This window comes from Maniola jurtina, chromosome 15 (genome assembly GCF_905333055.1).
Source record: "Maniola jurtina chromosome 15, ilManJurt1.1, whole genome shotgun sequence".
In the NCBI taxonomy this organism is placed as follows: domain Eukaryota; kingdom Metazoa; phylum Arthropoda; class Insecta; order Lepidoptera; family Nymphalidae; genus Maniola; species Maniola jurtina.
The window spans coordinates 6,243,572-6,267,677 of record NC_060043.1 but is presented as its reverse complement, the minus strand read 5'-3'; the positions used below and the strand labels follow the sequence as shown (position 1 = coordinate 6,267,677).

At 35.6% G+C, this 24,106-nt stretch overlaps 2 protein-coding genes across 2 annotated transcripts in view; one reads left to right on the top strand and one right to left on the bottom strand.

Annotated features, from left to right (window-relative positions):
• Positions 1–41: 41 nt before the first annotated feature.
• Positions 42–2,302, top strand: LOC123872466 (NADH dehydrogenase [ubiquinone] 1 alpha subcomplex subunit 6-like). The gene is made up of 3 exons (XM_045916750.1): positions 42–599; positions 892–1,007; positions 2,064–2,302. Exons 1-3 carry the CDS (start codon positions 470–472, stop codon positions 2,190–2,192), a joined length of 375 nt encoding a protein of 124 aa, XP_045772706.1. The 5' UTR covers positions 42–469; the 3' UTR covers positions 2,193–2,302.
• A 7,330-nt stretch (positions 2,303–9,632) lies between these two features.
• LOC123872459 (calcium-binding protein E63-1) overlaps positions 9,633–24,106 on the bottom strand; it is a 26,539-nt gene continuing 12,065 nt past the window's right edge. The window contains 5 exon segments of the mRNA XM_045916742.1: positions 9,633–9,810; positions 10,660–10,808; positions 11,386–11,518; positions 18,015–18,158; positions 22,243–22,330. Coding sequence (XP_045772698.1) covers positions 9,788–9,810; positions 10,660–10,808; positions 11,386–11,518; positions 18,015–18,158; positions 22,243–22,330 — 537 coding nt within the window. The 3' untranslated portion in view covers positions 9,633–9,787.

The following is a 24,106-nucleotide window of genomic DNA, read 5'->3' as shown; positions in this document are numbered from 1 at the left end:
ACAAAATTATCTATGATGCAGTAATATCTATACATCAGAATATATGCGCTATCAAAATGCATATATGCATGCAAATGCGCACTAAAACTTATGTTACATAATCCCATACAAATGATAGAGGCGGAAATCTCGGTGGGTGTTAACCATCTTGAGCCACCAATCAAACAATTTAGGTTATCGCCCACTGAGGTTTTTGTCTATCAAGTGTATTGGATTGCGTTACAGTGCTACTAAACTAAACTTTTTTCCCCAGCTATAACACAGATATACTACACACAGAGGCTATAATGCCTCTGCAATAATCAGAGACTATTGTCTATTTACCAAAAAGGAGGTCTATTTATCAATCAAGAATAAAATGTTGTCAAATGTCAACACTTCAAGACAATCAACAAAAATGTTATAAAATATTCTGTTATATAAATGGCTTGTTATTCTCTTTGAATCGTGTTTGAATCCTTCAAAGAAAATGGCTGGACGTGAAGCTGTGAAGGCAGGATGTAAAATTGCTAGACCGGTTTTGTCTGTTGACCACTGTCAAGCTCATAGACGTGTTATGGGCCTGTACCGGGCCTATTTTCGTTATATACCCTATTTACGTATGTATTTGCTTTTTACGTGTATGTATTTTATAATCTAATGGTATTGGATACAAGTTATTAGTTATAATACATATATCGACACTAGCATAGAAGTTCGCGAAGAAGAAGAAAGCGAGTTAATTTCAGATTAAAAATACGATTTTTTTAGCTCTTACAACTTCCTTAGAAAGTCACTATTAGCACAGCTATTAGCGATTCTGAAAGTGCAGATTTGTTCTACTTAGTCCATCGCTTTTAAGTTCGTCCGAGCCTTCTTTACATAATAATAATATTATAGTATTACCTACAGTTAAACATATGGACATCCCTAAAAATCCACGGGACTGCAAAATGAAGTTAAGGGAGTATTTCTATCAAAATGCCTATGTTACTGATTTGCGTGTTATTGATATACTGGTTATAAAGGTAATAAATTGAAGAGCTGACGAGGAAACGGCGTAATGACTCTTCAAAATACTCTTTTTTTTTTTTTAATCTGGACTTTTTGGTCCACTAAACAGATCAATCTATTCCAAGCAAAACGGCTTAAAAATGTACTGGAATTGAGTCTAGTTCATGATTTCGATCACTCAATAGATAATACTAACTTGAACTCCTTTTGAAGCAAAACAGTCAACTATACTAAAATTGAGTCAAATATTCGTTATAAGATCAAAACGGTACAGTTATAATTATAGTAAAGTATCAACGGCTGTCCTTAGATTTCTTGATCCTTTAGTCTTCCTGTTAAATATTTCGTGCAATTACGCCGTTTTGTCACCAGCTCCTCAACTAGGTTTTGATATCAAGTTTACCTATTTTTAGTAGTATAGGTTGAAAAACATGTATTATCTAAGCTTCCTTATTGAGGGGCAAGCGACGGGTCTGCCCGCGAAATCCAAATTTTACTTTTGCAATTTGTGAGTTATAGTCGATACTAGAGCTAATTTCTTAAAGTGGACCCTTTCAAGCAAAGATTTTTATATAAACCTGTGAGGATGATACTGCCATTGGCACAATTAAAGTGTCATAAGCCTACTTTGTCCTATTAGTTTACAAATTGCGAAAAACCAAATTAAATTTGAATTTCGCGGGTAGACCTGTCTCATGCCCCTTAAAGTCTGCAAATTCGCACTTAGCCAGCGTGGTGAACTGTGGCCAAAAACTTTCTCGTTCTGAAAAGAAATCAGTGCAGTGTGACCGGCACATGCGTTGATGATGATGAAGCTTGAATTAGGCAGTTACACCAAACTGATCTGCTGAATGTGGTTATACCAAATAGATAATAAAGTACCTAGGCTACTTGATAAGTTAATAAATTCGAAGTTTCCGATTTAGAGATCTCGCTCTGATAGAGAATTCATTGAGAACAGAACTTCAATCTTCATTTATTAAATCCATTTGGTCTTTAAGATTTTATTGATCTACTTCGAGCTACAAAATACCAAGTACAAAATATATTTGAAAGCTTTTTTTCTTTAGGGCTTTATGAATTTGAAGGAGATCACACACCAATGGCAACAGAAGGGGCACGTGATGGCCCACTGGCATCCCACTCGTGAACCGAAACCATGTGATTTCATTGGCAAGTTTTTAGCCAACGAAGATTAACGACATTTCGTTTTTAAAAAATGGACATACCTACCCATTTATCTATATTTTAATAATAATAGAGGATGGAAAGGCATAAGGAATTTACAATAAATGCCATATAATACTCACTTCAGGTATTTTCATTCGTCAAAAATTTCACTTTTTTGTAGGGTTCCGAATCTCCAGTGAAAAAAAGGAACCCTCATAGGATCACTTCGTTGTCTGTTTGTCTGTCGTTTCTATCAAGACCCGTCAAAGATATCAAAACCTAGTTATAAGGGAGATAGGAATTTCCTTGACATAGAATCATGAAAGGCAGGTAGCAATGTCTTATAGCACAAGTAAGTGACCTACCTAAAGGTAAAAATCCGAAAACTGAATTTCTGGTTTACATCACAAAAAAGTTATCTTGTACAATGGTACGGAAGCCTTCGACACTTGATCGATTTTTTAATTTCTTCAAACATTTTTATTCTTTAGTTCACTTTTTATTTAGCTAAGTGTGTTTGCATACCGCATTCGAAGATGGCTACCTATGCCTGTTCTCTTCACTCTTCTGAAGATCTCAACATTGTAACCTCAACCTATCTGCTGATGGTAGGTAGGCAAGAAAACTTTTTCAGCAGATTGGTTAATAAAATTACATTTTACATTTTTACATTTATTATTATTTACATTAAAAATATACAAAGAGTTTTTGTTACAGTCAGCGCCACAAAAACCACAGTTGGTTTTACCGGGCACTGAGTTTATTAATTATAGCTATACAATAAAAATAAAATTATAGAAACCAGCATAATGACAAATTGGTAATGTACCTACATTTACAATTAAAAAGTGAACTAATAAACAACAAGTGTAAATTAAAAATCAAAAATCACTGCTGGCATAAATCGATCCAGCAATTATATTTTAGTTACTTATTTATCTACGGCATCCAATTAATTTATTTAGAAAGAGGATAGGTATGAAATAAATAGAGACCAAAATAATAAGTTTAAGATTTATTCTATCACGTATTTATAATCCACATCACATGTCTTACAAAGACGATAACTTAAGTAATTTCGTTGATCTATTGCAAACGTTCGCAGGACAGCGTTAAAACTTAAAACCTATAACAGGAAAAGCTTAATTTTTCTGGTAAAAACTACGTTAGGTAAGTAGGTACCCCTACTTACACTGAAATTTATGGCTTCTTTAGGGGACCATTCAGACGATATTATGTGTCATTATATTATTCAGCATCTTTATGCAATGTATTAAATTTTTTTAATATGATACAATGTTCTCTGAATAGTCCCCTAAAGAAGTCCCTATCTTGATTATGAATTCCAGATATTTGGTACATACCTACACCCGGCCTTTGCCTTTGACATAATCCGCGTTTGCAATAGTTTTTAACACGACAAGCAAATTCTTAAAAAAAATTGATGTGGGGCATTGGTTCATCAGTTTCACAGCTACCTAGCAAAAAGGTGCAAAATAAAGTTACTTATTTTGTTAAATACCTGTTGGTCAGTAAGTACATTTTTAACGATATCTTATAGAGGGTTGATTGGTTTTATTTTGATTAGTAGGCATAATATCGACGACCCCTTAGGGGGTTGTGGGTAGATTTCTACGCACAACCCCTAAGGGGTAGATCCTGGTAAAGAAATCAGACATTCATAGGGACCGTCGATAATATTATGTAGGTATAAGTATATCCCTCGATACTAATTAGGTATATTATTACTATTTCCGTTGCGCAACTGTTTTGAAGTGGCGTAAATGACGTAGGCGTTGTTAGCAAAATGAAATTAAATTATTATATTACTGAAATAACGTATGGTCTATCTGCCTTTTTTTTATTTACAACTCTTTTGATATAAATATACGTTAACCTTTCACAACCATAAAATTACTAGTATTTTATGATAACAAATACCATAAATAAATAATTAATAGGATCTATATAAATGTAGACCGTATATTTAATCATAAGTTAATTAGGTATCTATACATTTTATGTAAGTTAATACAGCTTTTTCGACATTCTCCTCTGGTACAAGTATATCTATTGTATTAAAATATTTTTACTTTATAATTTGATTTATGGTATCTATATTGGTATGGACTTATGGTTAAGTAACTAAGTACCTACCTACTTATTTTCTTAAAAGTATTTCCTAGTCACAAATATAGATAGATAAATAAACTTTCTAAGATATTTTTTTTTATTTTTTGCTTGTCGATATAAAAATATTCATTTATGAATCTATAGGTAGGTATTGTATAAAATAAAAGATGAAGCTGGCTGACTGGCATTGGTACAAATTCTGTTGCATTGGTCACACAATCTATAAACTAAATTGATAGAAAGTAATGTTATCCTTTACAGCAAGGAAAATAGGGAAAAAGATAGCACAAGACCTGTAAATTCAGTTTAGAGATTGTGTGCAACCGAATTAGCCATCAACGGAAGCTGAAACCGTTAGGTTTAAAATGTTCATTTCTAACGAAAGCTGAGAGTGAATTTTTGTTGTTTTTAAAAACCTGCAAAATAACGGAAAACCTTGTAACATTAGGTAGGTACGGTCTACGTTTTGGTTTTTTTAAATTTATTTAATAACCTACCTATATTTTTCTACCCAATGAAATTTTGCAGGATATTTTATTAGATCAGGTCTTGTAAATACACCTGTGTACCTAACACACATATAATACAGGGATACTAAGTTTTTTTTGCCGCCATTTCTCACTATCAGCTTTCACTAGGTAGACTATAATTTTGTAAAGCACTGAATTAATAAGTAAGTAGGTAAGGTTTAGATTCAAACAAACTGTAATTCAAAATATATATATTTTGTTTAGAGCCATAAGTACCTACATTTAACACAGATAGGTCATGTATACGTCTCAATAATGTTCCGTGATACTGATAAGTGATAGGTATGTAAATATAGCATTTTAAATCTAACGGTACACGGCACATACGTGGACCTTACCAACTTAAGAGGATCATTGTCAACGATCCCCCGTCGATTTCCTACGTATGATATTATTGTTCTCATCTCTATCTGCCCTGGTTCGTGTATTCTCGGTTCCTAGATCGGTGCATTTGTGATAACCAATTCTAATTGCTGTGATTGGCTAAATTTACCATGTTCTTGCTGCGACAGTGAGTTTGAGCCACTAGCGGAACAATGTTAGCCGGTCAGAAATGATTGCAATTAGTCAACCTGTATGACGTCCGTGTTCTGTTTTTGATTACAAAAAGAAAAAATTGTTGTTGCAATCATCAATTTTAGCAAATAGTGAAAGAGAGTCGGCCAATCAGAGGTCACAACTACCGTCACACTTTCTGTGAAACTATGGCAGTAGGCTTACCGAGTAATGAAAACAATTTTTCATTCTGTAATGTCATGTGGCAAGTAGGGTTGCCACCTGCCTCTTTTTGATTTACAGGCTACCACCATCAAAAATACGGGGTTTAGATTTGAAGAAATTTAAAAATTTGAAGTATTTGAAGAAATAGGCGGTGGTTCTCTCTGAAATGCATGGAAAGCCTATTTAGATATTTCAGTTTATTTGTAAGTTTTGTATTTTTTCTCTGTATGTTGCCGTGTCTTGATTGGTGAACTGTGTTTGCAATGTGATTTTAAATAAAAGATTTATTTATTTAAATAGCTTTTAAAAACTCTAGTTTTGTAAAGCAAAATGTTATACATTTCATGCATACAATCTTTGCATTTTAACTTAAATTTACATTTAACTTGTAATTCCACCTTCACAGTATCAATACTATGGCCGTAGCCAGGAATCGATTTCGGGAGAGGTTTTATCAGGGCCGGAACTGAATCCTGTCATGAGGAAAAAAACATTCGCTCAACTTTATGGGCTAATTACCTGGTTAGTGGAATTTCGCCTTTCAATTTGACAGTGAGATAAAATACAACAATAAAAAAGCGCGAGCGCAGTGAGCGTAAGTGTTTTTGGTTCAATTACAGAAAGAATTAAAGTGAAAGGGAAACGAGTTTAGCCATAGCAAGATTTTATTTTTAAAGCTCCCTATCCATACTAATATTACAAATACGACAGTATATCTATTTGCCTATCTATTTGTTACCCTTTCACGGCCCATCTTCTTTACCAAAATTTTGGTACTTACTATTCAGAGGTAACTTGCATCCCAGACATAAACTTTTTAGCCCGGAAAATCCCCTACGGAATTTTTAAAACTCTAAATTCATGCAAACGAAATTGCGGGGCTTACACCAAGTAATAGAAATTCAAAGCGCGAGTGAAGTGAGCGCGAAATGTTTGATATATTTCCAAAAAAAAATTGGTAAGCAAATGCAAGAAATAGTGTAAGTATTATTTTAGGCTTAGGTTTTTGACGGCTTCCCAGGCGCAGTTGCCATTTCAAAATTTCTGGTCTGGTGGGAGGCTTCGGTCATGGCTAGTTATATGGTTAGTATGGCCCTAACGGCCAAGAAATTAGACTGCATCATCACTTACCACTAGAAAAGATTAAAGTCACGGGCTAACTTGTATAAAAAAAGGCTAACATCCTCAAACCAAGCCCCGCCGCCTTGGCTACGACCATGATCAATATAGAGTGAGTTTCGGCTACGCATTGCCGCAAAAGGAAAATATTCTTTCTACTGGACATAACGTCAGTGTTCGGTTTCGCCAGCCAAGTGCGAGTCAGACTCACGCACCGAGGGTTCCGATTCGGGTATTTTTTTCGACATTTTACACGAGAAATCAAAAACTGTTATGCATTAAAAAAAATATGCATAAAAATAAATAAAAATCTGTTTTAGAATGAACAGGTAAAGCCCTTTCATATGATAACCCACTTGATATATGTAGTTATCTTACTTTGAAAATTGAAAATACTAATATTTGTTCATGAACACATGACAGACGGATAGAAGGACAGATGGACAGACGGACAGACGGAAAGACAGACAGACTGATAGACAACGAAGTGATCCTATAAGAGTTTTTTTTTGCTTTTGAGTTACGGAACCCTAAAAATATTTAGTTTTATTTGCCCCGTATTTTATTTTCATAATTACCGGTTTCTCTATCCTGACATACGGGGTAACCAGTAAAATACGGGGCCTCTGGCAACCCTATTCGGAAAACACTGTCACATTCAAGTTAATGTCAAATATTTTGTTTTCAATTACAGAAAGCTGCATCAATCATTATTACAATATTTTCTTTGTTGTGATTGGCTGAATTTTTGAGTTTCAGCCAATAAACAGACTGTTTGCCAATTAAACGTCATAACAATATAAATGCCAGAAAGTTTAACCAAATAAAACAAACTTAATGAGAACCTAGTGAGAATGCAAACGGCACACAATTTATAATACATATTATGTTAGTCGTATATAATAGATATTATAGTAGTCGTTCACTTTGGTAATAGTCAGATTGTCATCAGTAAAATTGATATTGGTCGATGTATCGTAAATTATTGTTTCGGTGACAAATATTTTTATTATCTATTTATCTTTGAACAGAATGGAATAGAATGAAATGGAATGGAATACAATGATAAATTTTTATTCCTGTAAACTTTTAGGTAAACTTCAAAGTGTTTTTGGATGGTCAGAAAAATTTACCACTGGTTCGGAATGCCGTTCCTACGTTTTCTAGGGTTTCGTACCTCAAAATGAAAAACGGAACTCTTATAGGATCACATTGTTGTCTATCTCTCTGTCTGTCGTGTGTGTCAAGAAAACCTCTAGGGTACTTCCCGTTGACTCAAAACCATGAAATTTAGCAGGTAACCTAACTGCGTAATTTTGGGTAGTTTTTTTAATCGATAAAGAAAGTTTGCGACATTGTTCAATAAAAAATTTGGATTCCAACTCCTCAATCCTGATGTTGCAGTGGACCTGACTACTAAAGCTAATGGGATTTAAAAAGTGTCGATTATTAATTGATATTGAAGGTATCTATACCAAGTAAACACTTTGTCGTTGACCTCAACCCTGATGCTGTAAGAAATTGCATTCCTAAATCCTGGTGATCCCTCGGGATTTGAAAAGGATCATCCGTTTAAATATTCTTACGTGATACAGAAACAAGTTGCATCCCGGGGACGGGCTATTACGGAGAGGCAACTTTTGTTCTGGGAAATGAAAGGATCGGGATTTTTAAAAACCTAAATCCACGCGAGCGAAGCTGCGGGCATTAGCTAGTTGTAAATATGTTTAGAAGCTACTATAAGATAATAGATAAGGTACTTATTTCCTTATATTTTTAATGTATGGCAGCGCGCGGTTTTAAATTATAAATTGCACGTCCTGTCCTTTTCTGTAATACATTTTTTTCTCAATATCTACCGCTTTATCTCATAGCAAGAGTCTGTAAGACATAATACAGTGAAAATAGTCAAAATATACAATTTTTGCAGTTTCCACGTCAGTACCTGTCGAATTTTTCTAACAGTGTAAGCAGCAGAGCTAAGTTTACCATCAAGTGTTGATATGTGGGTGTTCCATAGAAGCTTTGCATCTAACATTATACCGAGAAACACGGGGTTCTCCTTTATTTTCAACATATGATTATTTATCAATGAATTTATGTCATTTAAGGTCCTGGTATTGGGCAGTGTGAATTCAACACACTTAGATTTCTTTGCATTTGGAAGTAAATTGTTAGCAATAAATCAGAGAGTGACCTGTGATATGGCATTACATATAGTATACATTGTCAAAAATTATAATATTAAAGCTGTGCGTATTGCGTGAGGAATAGGTTGCAAGAGAGTTGCAACTTGCAGGGTTTGATGCATACGCTATTGCCAGCAAACATGAGACATATTTTTATCTACAGGCAACGTCTGAGTAGGTAACGCATACGTCTAACGCAAGTTGAAATGTATTTAGTTAGACCTATCGACAAGTTTGGAGTCGGGTGCAGTCTAAATGTGGCCCGTGTGTTTAGACTGTCCGTTTCTGTCAGTTTCACGTGTCGTCCCCCGCACTTCACCACCCCGCTTGCACAAATCGAGACAGCACGAAATTTTCAAGATTTCTGGATGTAATTTCTGGTTTTCGTAGTTCCCACATAATTATAACAATATAAAATATATAACGATAATTTTTTTACTACATAATATTCATTAAATTTTCTAGGTCTGTGGTTTTTCCAAATTTCATTAAATTGCTTCGTTGTCTAGAAAAACGAGCACAAAGTTGGGCCTTTTTTTAAAGAAAAATACAAATCTTTGAGCCCCTGTAATTTTAAAACTACATATTTTTAGAAAAATCTAAAACACCACAGACACAGATATTAGTTTCTAGACTATGTCTGCAAAATTTCATGGACTTTGGTTGCTTAATATTCAAATGAAATGGGAACTACGATTGTATGGAGTAAGTGACGGAGAGAGCTCTGTTAACCTATAAAACCTATATAATTACATTAACCTAAGAATATTTTGAACAATTCATCCAATTACAACAACTATAATTAAGTACTTACATGTATAACAAAATTATGGCGCATCGCCTGCAAAACATGAAGACAAAAGTCATCACTCATCAACTATCTAAGTATCTATTATTACATCTAGTGAGGTCTTTCATCGCGTTTGAGGTACGTTACAGCAGCATCTTCACAAATTCTGAAAAAAAAATACCAAGACTTTACTTAATTGGCAAAGTAAATAGTTTAACTCATATATCTGAAAATAAAGTTAAGAAAAAGAAGGTAGTGTATCTAAACTTATGAGTCAGCAAAAGCGGGTTTCCCTTTTCCCCCTAATTAAGTATTTCCTATCAACGTTTTCACCGAAAAATGCATAATAACTGAGTATATAGGAGCCTCGATAGGCCAATGGTTGAGGAGCGGACTGAATTCCGAAAGGTCGGCGGTTCAAACTGTTGCACTATTGTCGTACCCACTCCTGACACAAGCTTTACATTTAATTGGAGGGGAAAGAGGAGTATTAGTCATGATTAGCATGGCTCATGTTCTTTAAAAAAAATTTTTTTTGCATCTGATGCGCCAATAGGTGATCACTGATCACGTGCTCTTGCACTGAAGGTGTCACGTGTGGCTATTTTTATATCAGTATAGTCTAATTTGAAAATGCATTTGCACAGAACACAGCCGTTGGTGCGCAAACATTGTGGATGCAGGTAATCGTAAGGTATACAGATGCTGTCAGATAATAAGAGCTCTGCTGGTCGATTGGATGGAACCTGGATGATAAATAATAGGCATAAAAATGTGCCTGTACATGACTTATTTGCGCGACTACGGGACCCGCAAAGAACCGCGCCACTCGACCACGGAAACAAATCCCGTCGTGAAAATTATGTAATTTCGTGATCGTACGAGTATTGCAGTCCCGCAACCGCGGCGGGCGCAGGTGAAAACTGCTCCGTGCTGTTCCTAGCGATATAGATCGATAAATCACCCACAGGTTCAAGATCAGAGCTATTTTTTCCTAAAGGCAAGGCTGTCGTACCTTCATAGTCGATCCGGCCGTCGCGGTCGATGTCGCCGAGGGCCAGCACCTGGTTGAGTTGGGCATCCGTCACCGGCTCGCCGATCATCTCTAGCGCCGTGCGGAGCTCATCTCGCGTTATGTAGCCGTTGTCGTCGCGGTCGAAAACTCTGCGCACATAAATCAACAGTTCAATCAGCCCGTTTGCATCTACTGTTCTGGACATAAGACTTCCCGGGAACGCCCTTGCGCCACCACACAGGGAATTAGACATTGGAGAATCGTTATATTTATTGACCGTGTAAACCTGGCGTTTGCAAGCTCAATATTTATCTTGATCCACTTGGTAAGTATATGATACTTATTTCTGTAGCACTTAGGTAGTCTACAGTATTGAAGGATCGCGATACGGAACTTCTAGGATTCCATTGCAGGATTTCATCCGTGATCCATCAATATGGTTTAAAACTCAAAACAAACATAGTCATCTACGAATACTATTATCTATATCAGATACTACTAATATATTATAAAGAGGTGAAGTTTGTAAGTTTATTTGTTAGGATGTAATCTCTGGAACTACTGAGCCGATTTTGAAATTTTTTTCACCAGTAGAAAGCTACATTATTCCTGAGTGACATAGCCTATGAGGTCTCTATGAAAATTGTAATAAGCTGCCCGTGTGAAGCCGAAGCGGGTCGCTAGTAAATAAAAGCAAAATTAAGCTTGAAATCAGTCCAAACTTACTTAAAAGCCGCGAGCAAATCTCTCGTAATTTCTTCCTCTGAATCACCTCCACTCGTACTAACATCCAGTCCTTGCAGTGCTTGAATCTTCGTCACCCACTGCATGAATTCATTCTCATCGATAATTACACTCCCTGCAACAAAAGTATGTAAGGTTTTATTTCAATAACCTTACGCATCGATCCGAATCAGTATGTACCTAGGGAATCTAGATGAGCAAGTAGGGAGGTAGGTACTCATTTAGAGATTTGAGTAACGGAGCTTTTTTCCGTTTATTTCCTGTAGTTCTGTTGATCAGTTCTGTTGACTACTGCTTTCTCTCACTAGTTCTGTGAATAAAAAAGCACACATTTGTACAGAACTATTACCGGGAACTTTTCTACCCACCGTATGTCTCGGTTTATTGACAGTAGGTAGGGTACCTATGGTCTCCATCGCTACGTAGGTACTTCGCTTTCTTGTTTTTAATGTACCGCTATGATCTGTCTGCCTAGGTGTTTACTATTTCTAGATTTTTCAAATAGATAAAATCTATGAAGGCTATTTTATTGTAAATTTGTTATTTGGATAAACAGTGTAATTATTCTTCATTTAAATTGACATAACTTTACTGTAAAACGCACTTCAACAGTTGATCATTTGCCAATATGCTGTAAGAACAAGTAATTTAATAATAAACTTAGTAAATGAACAAGTAAGTATGTGCCTATCAACTAGCCGTCTATACCTAATTTTAGATGGATATCATAGTAGTTAGTAGCTATGATTATAAAGATAGCTACCTCCATATAATAATTAGGTATACTAAGTGGTGTGTATTAGAACTTGGCTTGACACACGAACCATGTCTTTATTTCGCATTTATGAATGTGTATTGACTTTTTCACAAACCTCCAACAATGTTCGTAGGATACCTACACTATCAAAGTATCAGCTCTATGGACTCTTATTTTTAACCCTCGACCCAAAAAGAGGGGTATTATAAATTTGACGTGTGTATCTGTGGCATCGTAGCTCCTAAACTAATGAACCGATTTTAATTTAATTTTTATTTATTTGAAAGGTGGCTTGATCGAGAGTGTTCTTAGCTATAATCTAAGAAAATCGGTTCAGCCGTTTGAAAGTTATCAGCTCTTTTCTAGTTACTGTAACATTCACTTGTCGGGGGTGGTATAAAATTTTTAATTTACTCTTGTTATTCTAAGATCTCAAGTAAATGTAGTACAATTTATTCATCCGAGAAGGAAGTAGGTACATACAAGACGTGACCTAGGTCACTAATTTACTTATTGTCACTTACATAATGATGAATAATGATTAGCTGCAAACGTAGACCGTAACTAAAAGCACTCGACAGACCTGCCAACTCACGACTGTAATGAGTTCCCCTTTATCGCGTTAATTAACATTTTAACGACTGCACCCTTTTTATTGACTGCGGCATTAGGGCTGAAGATTATTATGACTGAGCTTACGTTTGCCCTAAACTTTAGTAGAATAATAAATGATCTGTGTAATATTATACTTAAGTACCTAGTCCTACCTATAATACCTACCTACATCCTACCAGGTCTATAATACTTACGTACCTATATATTATAGCTGTTAGTTTATCATCACCACCATCATTATAAATGCGAAAGTTTGTTTTTTGGTTTACTGGTATTATGTTGGTGTGTCGGTCTGTCCTTCAATCACGTCGCACCGGAGCGAAGGATCGACCTGATTTTTTTTGCATGGATAGATAGTTAGACCTGGAGAGTGACATAGGCCACTTTTTATCTCGCAAAATCAAACAGTTCCCACGGGATTTTTAACAATCTAATCCCATGCTAGCGAAATCTCGGGCATCAGCTATAGGTACATCAATACCTACATAATTATTGGAAAATGGATAAAAAGTCTCTACTCCCTACGAATATTAGGAAGTAGGAGCTCAATTGGACGTAGATCATAGGTTTAATTAAAATAACAAGGATAATAAATTAATTATTTATGGCGGCTTTAAATCTTCTTGTTGTACAAGTAGGTACCTACCTACTTAATTCTAGTATTGTTTCAATAGGTTTATCTGATGTGGACATATGAAAATATAGAGTTCCGTTTATAAAAAAGAAAGAGATGTTTCTCGTTCAGAAAGAGATGTTTTGCGGATTTTTAATCCAGTTTGCATTTAAGTAAGTAAGTAGGTAAGATAAGATAACAAGATAATTTATTTATTTGCGAGAAAGTTGGTACAATAAGATGGAAATTTATGATTAGAGTCCTTAACTTTCTACTAAATTATTAGTGTGCAAATATTTAAGATAACAAAATAAATTTAAATTAATGTCAAACAGAATTAGGAGTCAAGTGCATTATTACAAATTTCATTACGTAACGTTTAATTAAGGTATGACCTTGCACTAAGCTTAGGTTTTTTCATTAAATAACTAGTTAGATACGTTCTACATAAGTGGTAAAAGTGACACAGCAGCTAGAAAATAGCAAAATTAAAATGCCTACAAAAATGTGAAGATGCGCATTGTGTTTCTCCACAACTATACAAAAGAAACATACAAAGAGGAATGTCGCTTTTTCAACGATACCTTTTGTTTTATTTTGTCACATTGTTGTTTTCAAAAATCACCTCCTTTGCTTAGAATAAAATTAGTCAGAAGTGTGTTTTTTTTTCTGATTAGATTACAAAAACATAAATTACCCACTTATTAAGAAACACTAAGCTGTAGCCTTGGTTTGGTTGTAGCCCTGTAGGCTTTGGTTGTACTTCGGTAGGGAGGTACGTAGGTACATATAAATAGTAAAAGGTAACCAAGCCAGGACAAGAATCAAGACAGCTAAGGAATTCCTGGAACAAAATCGCATGGCTAGTTTACTTAGCTAGATAGGCCAGCAAAATCTAAGGCTAAATACACTTAATGCATAGTATGGATAATATGTCTAAAAGAGAAATCTAATTTAAAACTAGATACCTAGGTACGTACAAGCAGGCACTCTAAGCAATCAGATATTATCGTGGATTAGCATATTGCGATCGTAGATAGAAGCGGGTAGTTTTCTATGGCGGTCATGTTGCGTGCTGAACGCATAGGGGTGCCAGCTGAGATTCCATTCTTTCCATTTTATCTCTCTATCAGTGGTACCCAACTGTAGATAGGTATTAAAATCACTAAATAAAGTAATAGTACTATACAAAACTGTGATAGTACTATGCTATAATTGACCCTTCCTCACCTATTGTTTGAACTGCGTTGTATCTAAGTAGTTAGATGTAGAGATTGCATTTGCATTGTAGGTAGGTCTCTAGGTGGGATCGCGAGTGGTTGGAGTGTGTTTCTGGAAAATGACCCTGGAAAGACGATAGCTTGCTGTGGTAGAAGCTGTCGTGCCTACATGCAAGCTGCATGAGGCCAGGGAAGTAGATCCTCCAGGATGAGCCGAATGGGCGTAACACAAGAGAGGCACGGCGCCGGCGCCGGCGCACATTTTTAGAGAGTTCTTGTAGCCTCTTAATATGTACTGTGAAGGATGGCCACCCTGGGGGTTTTAGTTGGTAGAAATCCCACATAACCCGATCTCTCCCCAAAGAGTTCAGGTCACCAAAAAAGGATATATCTCTAGGTAGGTTTCTAGGACTAACCTAAAAATCTAGACAAATGTTATCCGTCAGACCAATGGACCTCGTCAGACTTTACCTACAGTTTATTCCTGTCCGGCACAGGTGCTTTGTTTACGTCACAGTTTTACACAAGACAATATAACGACTCTTTCATGTTTCCCTCATAAATCATTTGTATTCATGCCATAAAGTTTGCGAGTCTGTTTACTTCCCAAATTCTTTTCTCGAAATATCTACGTATTAGGTATATGTAGATAATATATTATATTATCTACTAGATATGACTTTTAGCTCTAGCAATATTATTACTTAAATGCGAATTCTAGATCATCATCATCATCATCATCAACAACCGATAGATGTCCACTTTTGGATACAGGTCTCTTGTAGGGACTTCCACGCGCCACGGTTTTGCGCCTCCTGTATCCAGCCGTTCCAGCGCCTTGGGAAGTTGACGTCTAACGGTTCTAGATACCTATTTCTAAATTCGTACTAACGTTTATAGTCATATTAAATGGTACCCACGGATTGATACCCTTCGTCCGCGCGGATATACGGTTTATAATCCCGTGGAAACTATTTGATTTTACAGGATAAAAATAGTTAAAAGTAACCTATAGTAGCCCAAAGTACCTAACTTAAACATCCTTGTAAAAACCGGACAAATGTAAGTCGGACTCGCACACGACGGGTTCCGTAGCATCATCTAAGAAATAACACTTTTTTATGTCTTTATTTATCATGGTGATTGGTGGTCATTTTGTTATTATTTATTGTTATAACGACAATAGAAATAAACATTCTGTAAAAACTTTAACGCTCTACCTATTGCCATTCACGAGATACAGCCCGCTGACAGAGACAGACGGGCGGACTGACAGCGGAGGCTTAGTATAGGGTCCCGTTGGCACCCCTCGGGTACGGCACCCTGAAAATCTCGTCATTCAAATCATTTCATAAACAATAGTTACATAGCCTAAGCAAAACCACACAACGACCACAATTATTACCGAGAGCCATGTCGATATCGGCCTGAGGTTATGTACGTCATAGAACAATAATGACATTCGTGTACGTAATGTTCAGAGGCAACGTTGGGGAAAGGGGGTGTAAGAAGCGAGGCCACCGGAAGCCGTCGGCTCGCACCTGCACGCCATTACAGAAACGCTTCGAATACATTATCTCCGTTTAATCAACGTTGCTTTTAAAAATAGTTCATAATATGATAAATCTGTCTTTTCGTCATTCTTCATGCCAACAATAATAAGAATTCAACGAAAATATTTCTAATTTTAGCACACATTTACATCCTAGAGCGCTACCACCTTTCATTTTATTGAAAGGCGTTGAATTTGAAGTGTGCAAGACTATAGAATATTTATCGATACTAATTAAAGTTTCCTACTTTTTTTTGCTATTTAAGTATTACCTAAAAATGAAATTCTTAAGAAGTCTAAGCATAGTGAAGGGACTTCGTCTGAGTTGGTGTTAGCTGGCGGGCGTGCTCTGCCTTTTATGCAGTGTTTTTTTTTGTTAAAACTGACTGGAAAGCGCTCTAAAGGGGTGCCGTGCGTATGTCGGCGAGCGCCGGCACAGACGGGGTCCATACTTGTATAGTTTAACTAACTTGTTACAAATAACTACAAACTTGACATTGGCTCATCTTTGTAAAGCTAGACGAAAGAGAAAAAAAAAAGCATAGAGTGAAATGGTTTAAAAATTATGCATCGTCTATTTCCATGTGAAGAAACGTATTTAATGCTTTATTTTCTTTATTTATATTTTGATTGCACTTAGATACGTATGTTGATTGCGTCCCCTAACAATAATTATAAAATAATATGTAATAAAATAATAATAAACTTGTTTTCAGCTACGGAGTTTCACCACGCAGATTCAATAAGAACAAGCTTTATATAAGCTTTTTGTGTTTCTAGCAAAGGACAACTTATAAACAGTTATTTTTAGGGTTCCGTATCTCCTGAGCTATAAAAAATAAGCCCTTATAGATATAGGTTCACTTCCTTGTATGTCTGTCTGTCTGTCGTGTTTGTCAAGACCCGTCAAGAGAACAACAACCTATAGGTTTTCCCATCGTCCTAGAATCATGAAAGGCAGCAATATCTTACGGCACAAGTAAATAAAGGCGAAAATCTGAAAACCGTGAATTTGTGGTTACATCACAAAAAAATGAAAAAGTAATAAGTATTTCTTTTACGATGGTACGGAACCCTTCGTGTGTGAGTCTGACTCACACTTTAACGTTTTTTCACCAAAATTTCGAACAATGACTGTCTATTAGTCGCTAAATGACCTAATTTTACTGAACGTGAATAAAAATCTACCCACGCGGCACCGTGTTCGTTTTTGGCAAAAATTCAAATCAAAGTGCAAAGTGGGAGATGCTCGACTGAAAGTACTCTAGCAAGGACATACTCGTATATTTTAAAAGCTCATGACATTTTGGCTTGTGATTTAATGGTGTTAAATTGTAGTTAGGTACTTGTTCGCTAGGTTTATTTCAAGTTCATAAATCATTTACGAGTTACTTTGTAAATACGTTACTGAGAAGGTAGGCAAGACTTGCTTTAACGGTGAAGGAAATCATCGCGAAGAAACTCGGATGACTAAAACCTGAGAATTCTCCATGATGTTCGCGTGAAGTCTGCTAATTCGAATTTGGCCGGTTAGCATGTTCGACTGCAGATAACGAAGTCCTGGGTTCAATTTTTGAGTCGGGACCGTAAAATAGTTAAGTATGGATTTTTCTGTTAAGAAATTCTCAGTACTAGGTATACTAACTAGCCCGGAATTAGAAACCACGTGGCTCGGAGAGGCATGTTTTTGTTAATAAATCAACAAGTTTATCGATGATTAAAATGACAAAAATCAAAATCGAGAAGAAGTAGATAGATCTTAATTGATTGTTAAAACACAGGACATCAAGTATTGAGCGACAGTAATGGTTGTCAAAAAATCGAGCAAATCTGTAGATACCTTTAAACACTTACCAGTTTTACTGGCGTCTTTGATAAGGTCTGCTATAAGGTCGTCGCTGACCTCAATGCCAAGGTTCCGCAGCATGAACTGCAGCTCGGCCGGGGTTATGTGTCCGTCGCTGTCCCGGTCCAACAGCCCGAACGCAGTCCGGAGATCTACAAATAATAGAATGGGAAATTATTTTTTCTTCTTTGTAGGCAATCGTATTGCTTGCTGAGGATAGTAACCCCTTTTCATTAATCACTTATCTTTATCGCTTCTCTTGGGATAATAATTTGGTGGGTTCCCACTTCCCAGATCCCTCTACACACAACTAGAACGAGATTTTGACTTATCGGCTAGACTCAGAAGTTAGGAACTGACGGCTTCACGTGCTCTCCCAGGAGCGCGCCGAGGAAACAAAAATCAACTGATATGCGTTGTCACAACTACACGTCCCTCAATTACTACTATACAATACTATTTTTACTACCACAGAAAACTTAATAAATGACTTTATACTTAATTCCAAAAAAACTTAATATATTTACCTTGTAAAAGTATATATTTTAGGATAGACGAATAAGTATTTCATATTAGATGGCTGTACTCATTCAATCAAAAAAACAAAAATTATGCAGACACAGAAAAGGCTTAGGTTTGTACCCGATCTCATCTACCTACTTCCAATTTTTATGGTAACCTGTGTAACTACCGAAAGGTTGTCAATTTTTGGAAAGATTCAAATACTTACAGAAATCGTTATTCTTTTGACAGGCCATTGTTTAAAAAAGTTGAACACAAAACTTGTCTCAATTAAAGGTAAGTTAAAAATTCTATAAGTTAAGTAAGTATATGCATTTTATTTGTACTTAATCACAATTATTTCTGACTTAGTACCTATTAATTAACAAGAAGGTGAATTTTGTGTAGGCAACAACGTGTTTATGAAAATGAGTCTCCCTACTCTCGTCAGTTGGCCTTATATCGTCGTTAACAATATTGACTAAAGATTAGGCAGACGTTACGTATTTCATACCTTTCTTATCTTTCATCTTTCAGTCTCAAGACCGACTCCAACCATCACAGATTACAGATAAATTATTATGCTAATTACCTACTTAAATTTGTCAAAAATATTGTAGTTTTCCGTAACCGTTTCAAACTCCTGACTGAAAAACTAGAGCTTTACAGGTTTTAGATTCGCAATTATTTCAATTTAAGAAGATATCTTAATATCCGAGTTACGCACGTAGCTAAGGACCCTACTGTAAAAAAACTGCATATCTATATAATTGTATACCTACCTACTAACACAAGAGTCGGTAGGGACATAGGTAATTTCTATTACCGTTATTAATAAACCTACTTAAGATATCTACGCGTATATTCGTAAGAGTCTGTAATCTATAGTGGTTATCAATAAAAACCAGACATTTGAAGATGGACATAACGTTTAAAAAAGCTCAGATTGTTCGTTGGTACAAAATTAACTAAGCACCTACCTAACTATAAGTTATAGCTAACAATATTTTCATTTTTCAGCATTGGAAACGCTACTCTCCAATGTAGGTACCTAGGTATTGTGATTAACTGAGCATCATTAATATTATTTTCCATTTTATAATCTCTTTAAACAGGTAAAATAATATCTCTAATAAAAATAACATGTGATTGTAAAAAAATAGCACATTAGTTGTATTATGATAGTAATTTGTGAAAAATTCGTACATCCGCATAAATAGGTTTACGTACTTAGTAGTAAACCTATAACGATTTCTATATGCATTAAATATATTTCCTCATGAAAGGATATGTCTGCAAAATTTCATGGACTTTGGTTGCTTAATATTCAAATGAAATTGGAACTACGATTGTATGAAGCTAGTGCCGTCACTATCACTATCGTAGTGTTATCAGGGCATTTTAACAGGGCTCTCTCCGTAGAGAGCCCTGTTAAAATGCCCTGATAACCCCATACCTCACTTTACAACAGTAATAAAAATATTTCAGGTTGCCAAATATTCTATCGTGAAGTTGTGATGACTTTAAATGCTGGAGTCTACAGCGGAATTTATCGCAGTTCCCGAAATATCACACATAGGTATATAACTTCTTGTAATTATGTAGGTACATCGTGGGAAGTTCTCGGTACCTAACGGTTTTTTTTGCGACTCGATGTCGCGAAAAAAACTTTGCGAGTCGATTCATTTATTGTAAGTTCAGCTACAGATTTACTTAGTTCGCAGCATTCTTGGCTTCATTTTCTGAAGTTCACACTTTTATTCATTTGTATAAACACCCTATCAACATATTTACAAATTACAATAATAGGTATTTAATTGTGCTAGATTTAAACTTATGTTCAAGGCAGGTGCGCAGAGACTATTATCCGCTGAGGAAAAAAGTCTCTCATCTTTGACTACAATGTTTTGCGGTGTTAATATTATTATTGTATCAATCCCTCGTATGTGTTATGCGATGCAGTTGTTAGTAACCCATTTTTGCCCTCCGCGGACAAGTCCCTCGTCTGCGCATGCTGATCCATACTAATATTATAAATGCGAAAGTGTGTCTGTCTGTCTGCTACTTTTTCACGGCCCAACAGTTTAACCAATTCTGACTAAATTTGGTACACGGTTAGCTTAAATCCCGGGGACAGACATAGGCAACTTTTTATCCCGGAAAATCAAACAGTTCCCACGGGATCTTTAAAAACTTGAATCCACGCGGACGAAGTCGCGGGCATTCTCTAGTAATGTATAAAAACCATAATGTATAAAAACCTTTAATATGAACCTTGACGTCATGACCTACTAGGTAATGTGAAATCGCCTTTATCATAATATATTTATTTTTATACTCGTACTTTATGAGATCGTAAGTGTATTAAATATAAGTCATTGTATAAAGTCATAAATTTTTGTTTGCCAAATAGAAGATTGTTAATTTTCATACGTGTGTGTAGAGTTGTAGAGTAGAGTGGTGTTATGATAAGAATATTTTCAGATGCTTCAAGTTCAGATGTAATTTTTAATTAAAATTTATGTATTGTAATGTTACATTATTTTCGCAATTGGAAAAAAATGTTGTGATAAAATGTGATGAAAATATCATAGTCGACGAATAATTAATGATTTAGGTACGTAGGTATTTCTGATGGCGGCGATGGTCCAAATCCAATTTGCTCGAGTAAAACTTAAGAACAAGCCAAAATAAAGGTCCTACCTATACCTACTCATATAATATGGTATTTGATTGAGTTTAATATGTGCCACTTAGGTTACTTGCAATAGGTATTGTTAGGTACTTAGGTTACTTGTTCGAGGAAACCGCCGTGCCTCCGTCAAACTTATTATATGCATAGTGCTATGATGTAGGTTTACCGTCGACTTTTAGAATCGATTCATGAAAACTGATGCCATAATGGACACCCAAAGCGATGACGACGGTGTTGATTCTAACCCCTGTATCACTGTTACATCGTAATATTGATATTATGCCTACAAGCTAGGCCATTTAATATGCAATAAGTAATGTTTTAAACCTCTTCCTAAATGTCTATGATTCTTTATACTTTCTTTCTTACGAAACTATTTTATTAGTCACGTACGACGAAATTGAACTTTGTACCAATGAAGGTGAACCTACGCCTTTTTTATTTCAATCGAATTCCTCACCTTCATAATTATGTAATTTTAAAATAAATAAAATAATAATATTATGTAATTTTAAGTTTAAGCAAACAAATTAAGTAGATAGGTATATTAACATGGCTGGATATCTAGGTAAAAAGAAGACCTGACCAAATAGTGAGGGCTAGCCAAAGTTGAGGATTTAAAAAAAAAACCATTTTCTATCGAATCACAAGGCATCGTAAAGGTTTGCAGTCACCCCTACATTCGACTATACACCCATACAAGCGATTCGCGTTACGCACTGCTACAATAATATGGAATACCGATTCCACCTTCCGTTTTCCCCGCCAATTAAGTACAATATTGGAACCTTCAAAAGAAGGGTACCTACCTATTCAAGGTAGGTACCTTTTTGCAAGCGCGCTGCATAGGCAGCATCATCACCGAATATTATTTGATTTGATTGCAGTCAAGTTGTTCTTCTATTTTTTTGCGTTACTTTTCTTTTTTCTTTTTATAATAGTGTACAATTAGGAATATAAAACTAACAAACAAAGCGCATTGTCATATAATTTAAAAAATGATTATATTGTTTTAGATTATAATTATAATAACAACTTACTCTGAAGCATTGCTTCGCTGGGGGAAGGCACGGACGGTCGGTCGTCAATTGGTGACTGTTTTTTCTTATTCTTTTTCTCATCATCTTGCTGCAACAACAGACAATCATTTTGATCAGACATACACGACAATTTATACTAAGTACCTTATTGATACACGACACATGGACGGATACATAAATAACAATGTTCCGTTTCAAAACAAGGGAGTCAATGTGCATAAATGACAAATGAATATTATCATACAATTTATCAATTTGAGACGTTATCAGTCTTTTGTTTGTCTTATCGGTGTATTAAGTGATCGATATTTATCTTTACATTTTTGTCGAGTTTATTTAATCTTTGTTTGAATATATCTGAAATCTAAACCACCACAGATGGTTTTTATCTGAAGGCCGAACGGTATTATTTTTGCAAGTCGTTTTTAGGATTTCATACAGAGAAGAGTAAAAACGGAGCTCTATTAATGTCACTCTACAGCTCTGTCTGTCTATTTATCCATCTATATCTCTTTCCGCGTGTCACAGGTCGTAGACTAAATGAGTTACAAACCTGAAATTTTGGTACTTATTTGGTGTAGAACGTTGACCCAAAACCAAATATTGAATTCTTTTTACTGTTCTGCCATTCACTAAGCAAGTCCGAAAACCATTGCGATTTGGTTCCTATATTTATAATAAATCAATCGAGAAAATGCGCTTTTCTGCTTATCAGTTTAACAATTCACTCAATTTACGTCATTGCAGAGTTGAAAGTTCACTAATTCTAACACGAAAGTGCCTGTTATTTTAGTTTGTACGGTTGCCATCTAAATGATCATGTTACGAGTGCATGCAAAGTCGTAGGCAGATACCTCTAAGCATTTGAGATTAGCCTCTGAGTTCATCATACTCGGAGACTAATCCTTGTCATGTTCAAGATTAGATTTAGGCGCGGCGCGGGTGCATACTTATACCTAAATATTCTGTTGTCCGGAATGCCTATCCCATGTATATCATTTGCAGATTGTATGTATTTCAGGTTATCTATGGCGTTTCAATCTATCGTAGTCTGGAATAAAATCTCCGCTTCATATTTTTAACTGTTCGTGTACCCATACTTGATATTATATAATACATAAAAATATGTCTGTTTGTCCATCTCCTTATTTTTCGCGGCCTTCTGCCGATTATGACTGCAAAGCGATTGTTCGCGGCCGAGGGATGGACTGTGGATAAAGGCTACCTTTTGTCCCAAAAAACCTAAGCCCCGCGGACGAAATCGCGGTTATAATCTATCTGATGTCTATAAAATAGACAATTAGATAACACAGACGAAGCAGCTGCCGAAAGTTATTTATGTTAATTAAATGTTATAGACATCCAAAATGAAGTGTTGTGAGTTTGTCAAGTTTAATGTCAACTGTGCACTTTATTAAGAGGGCTCTCTCCGTCACTCGTTTCCACTCGTTTCATACAATCGTAGTTCCAGTTTCATTTGAATACTAAGCAATCTAAGTCCATGAAATTTTGCAGACATATTCTAGAAACTAATATCTATGTCTGTGGTTTTCCAGATTTCTGTTAAAATATTCGGTTTCAAAGTTACGCGGTCTTAAAATTTTCATACAAATCTTGGAGCCCCTGTAATTTTAAAACTACATATTTTTAGAAAAATCTAAAACACCACAGACACAGATATTAGTTTCTAGAATATGTCTGCAAAATTTCATGGACTTTGGTTGCTTAATATTCAAATGAAATTGGAACTACGATTGTATGAAACGAGTGGAAACGAGTGACGGAGAGAGCCCTGTTAAGTACGTCTCAGTGCCAGCCAAAAATCCATGAAGGACATCATCTACTATAGATTAGGCAAAATCTG

Bases quoted from the DNA above. Each gene is read 5' to 3' on its own strand.
- LOC123872466 (XM_045916750.1), top strand. From the start codon at position 470: ATGGCTGGACGTGAAGCTGTGAAGGCAGGATGTAAAATTGCTAGACCG. The intron at 600-891 runs GTATGTATTTGC...TATTACCTACAG, and splicing joins TCGTTATATACCCTATTTAC to TTAAACATATGGACATCCCT. The intron at 1,008-2,063 runs GTAATAAATTGA...TTTTTTCTTTAG, and splicing joins TTGATATACTGGTTATAAAG to GGCTTTATGAATTTGAAGGA.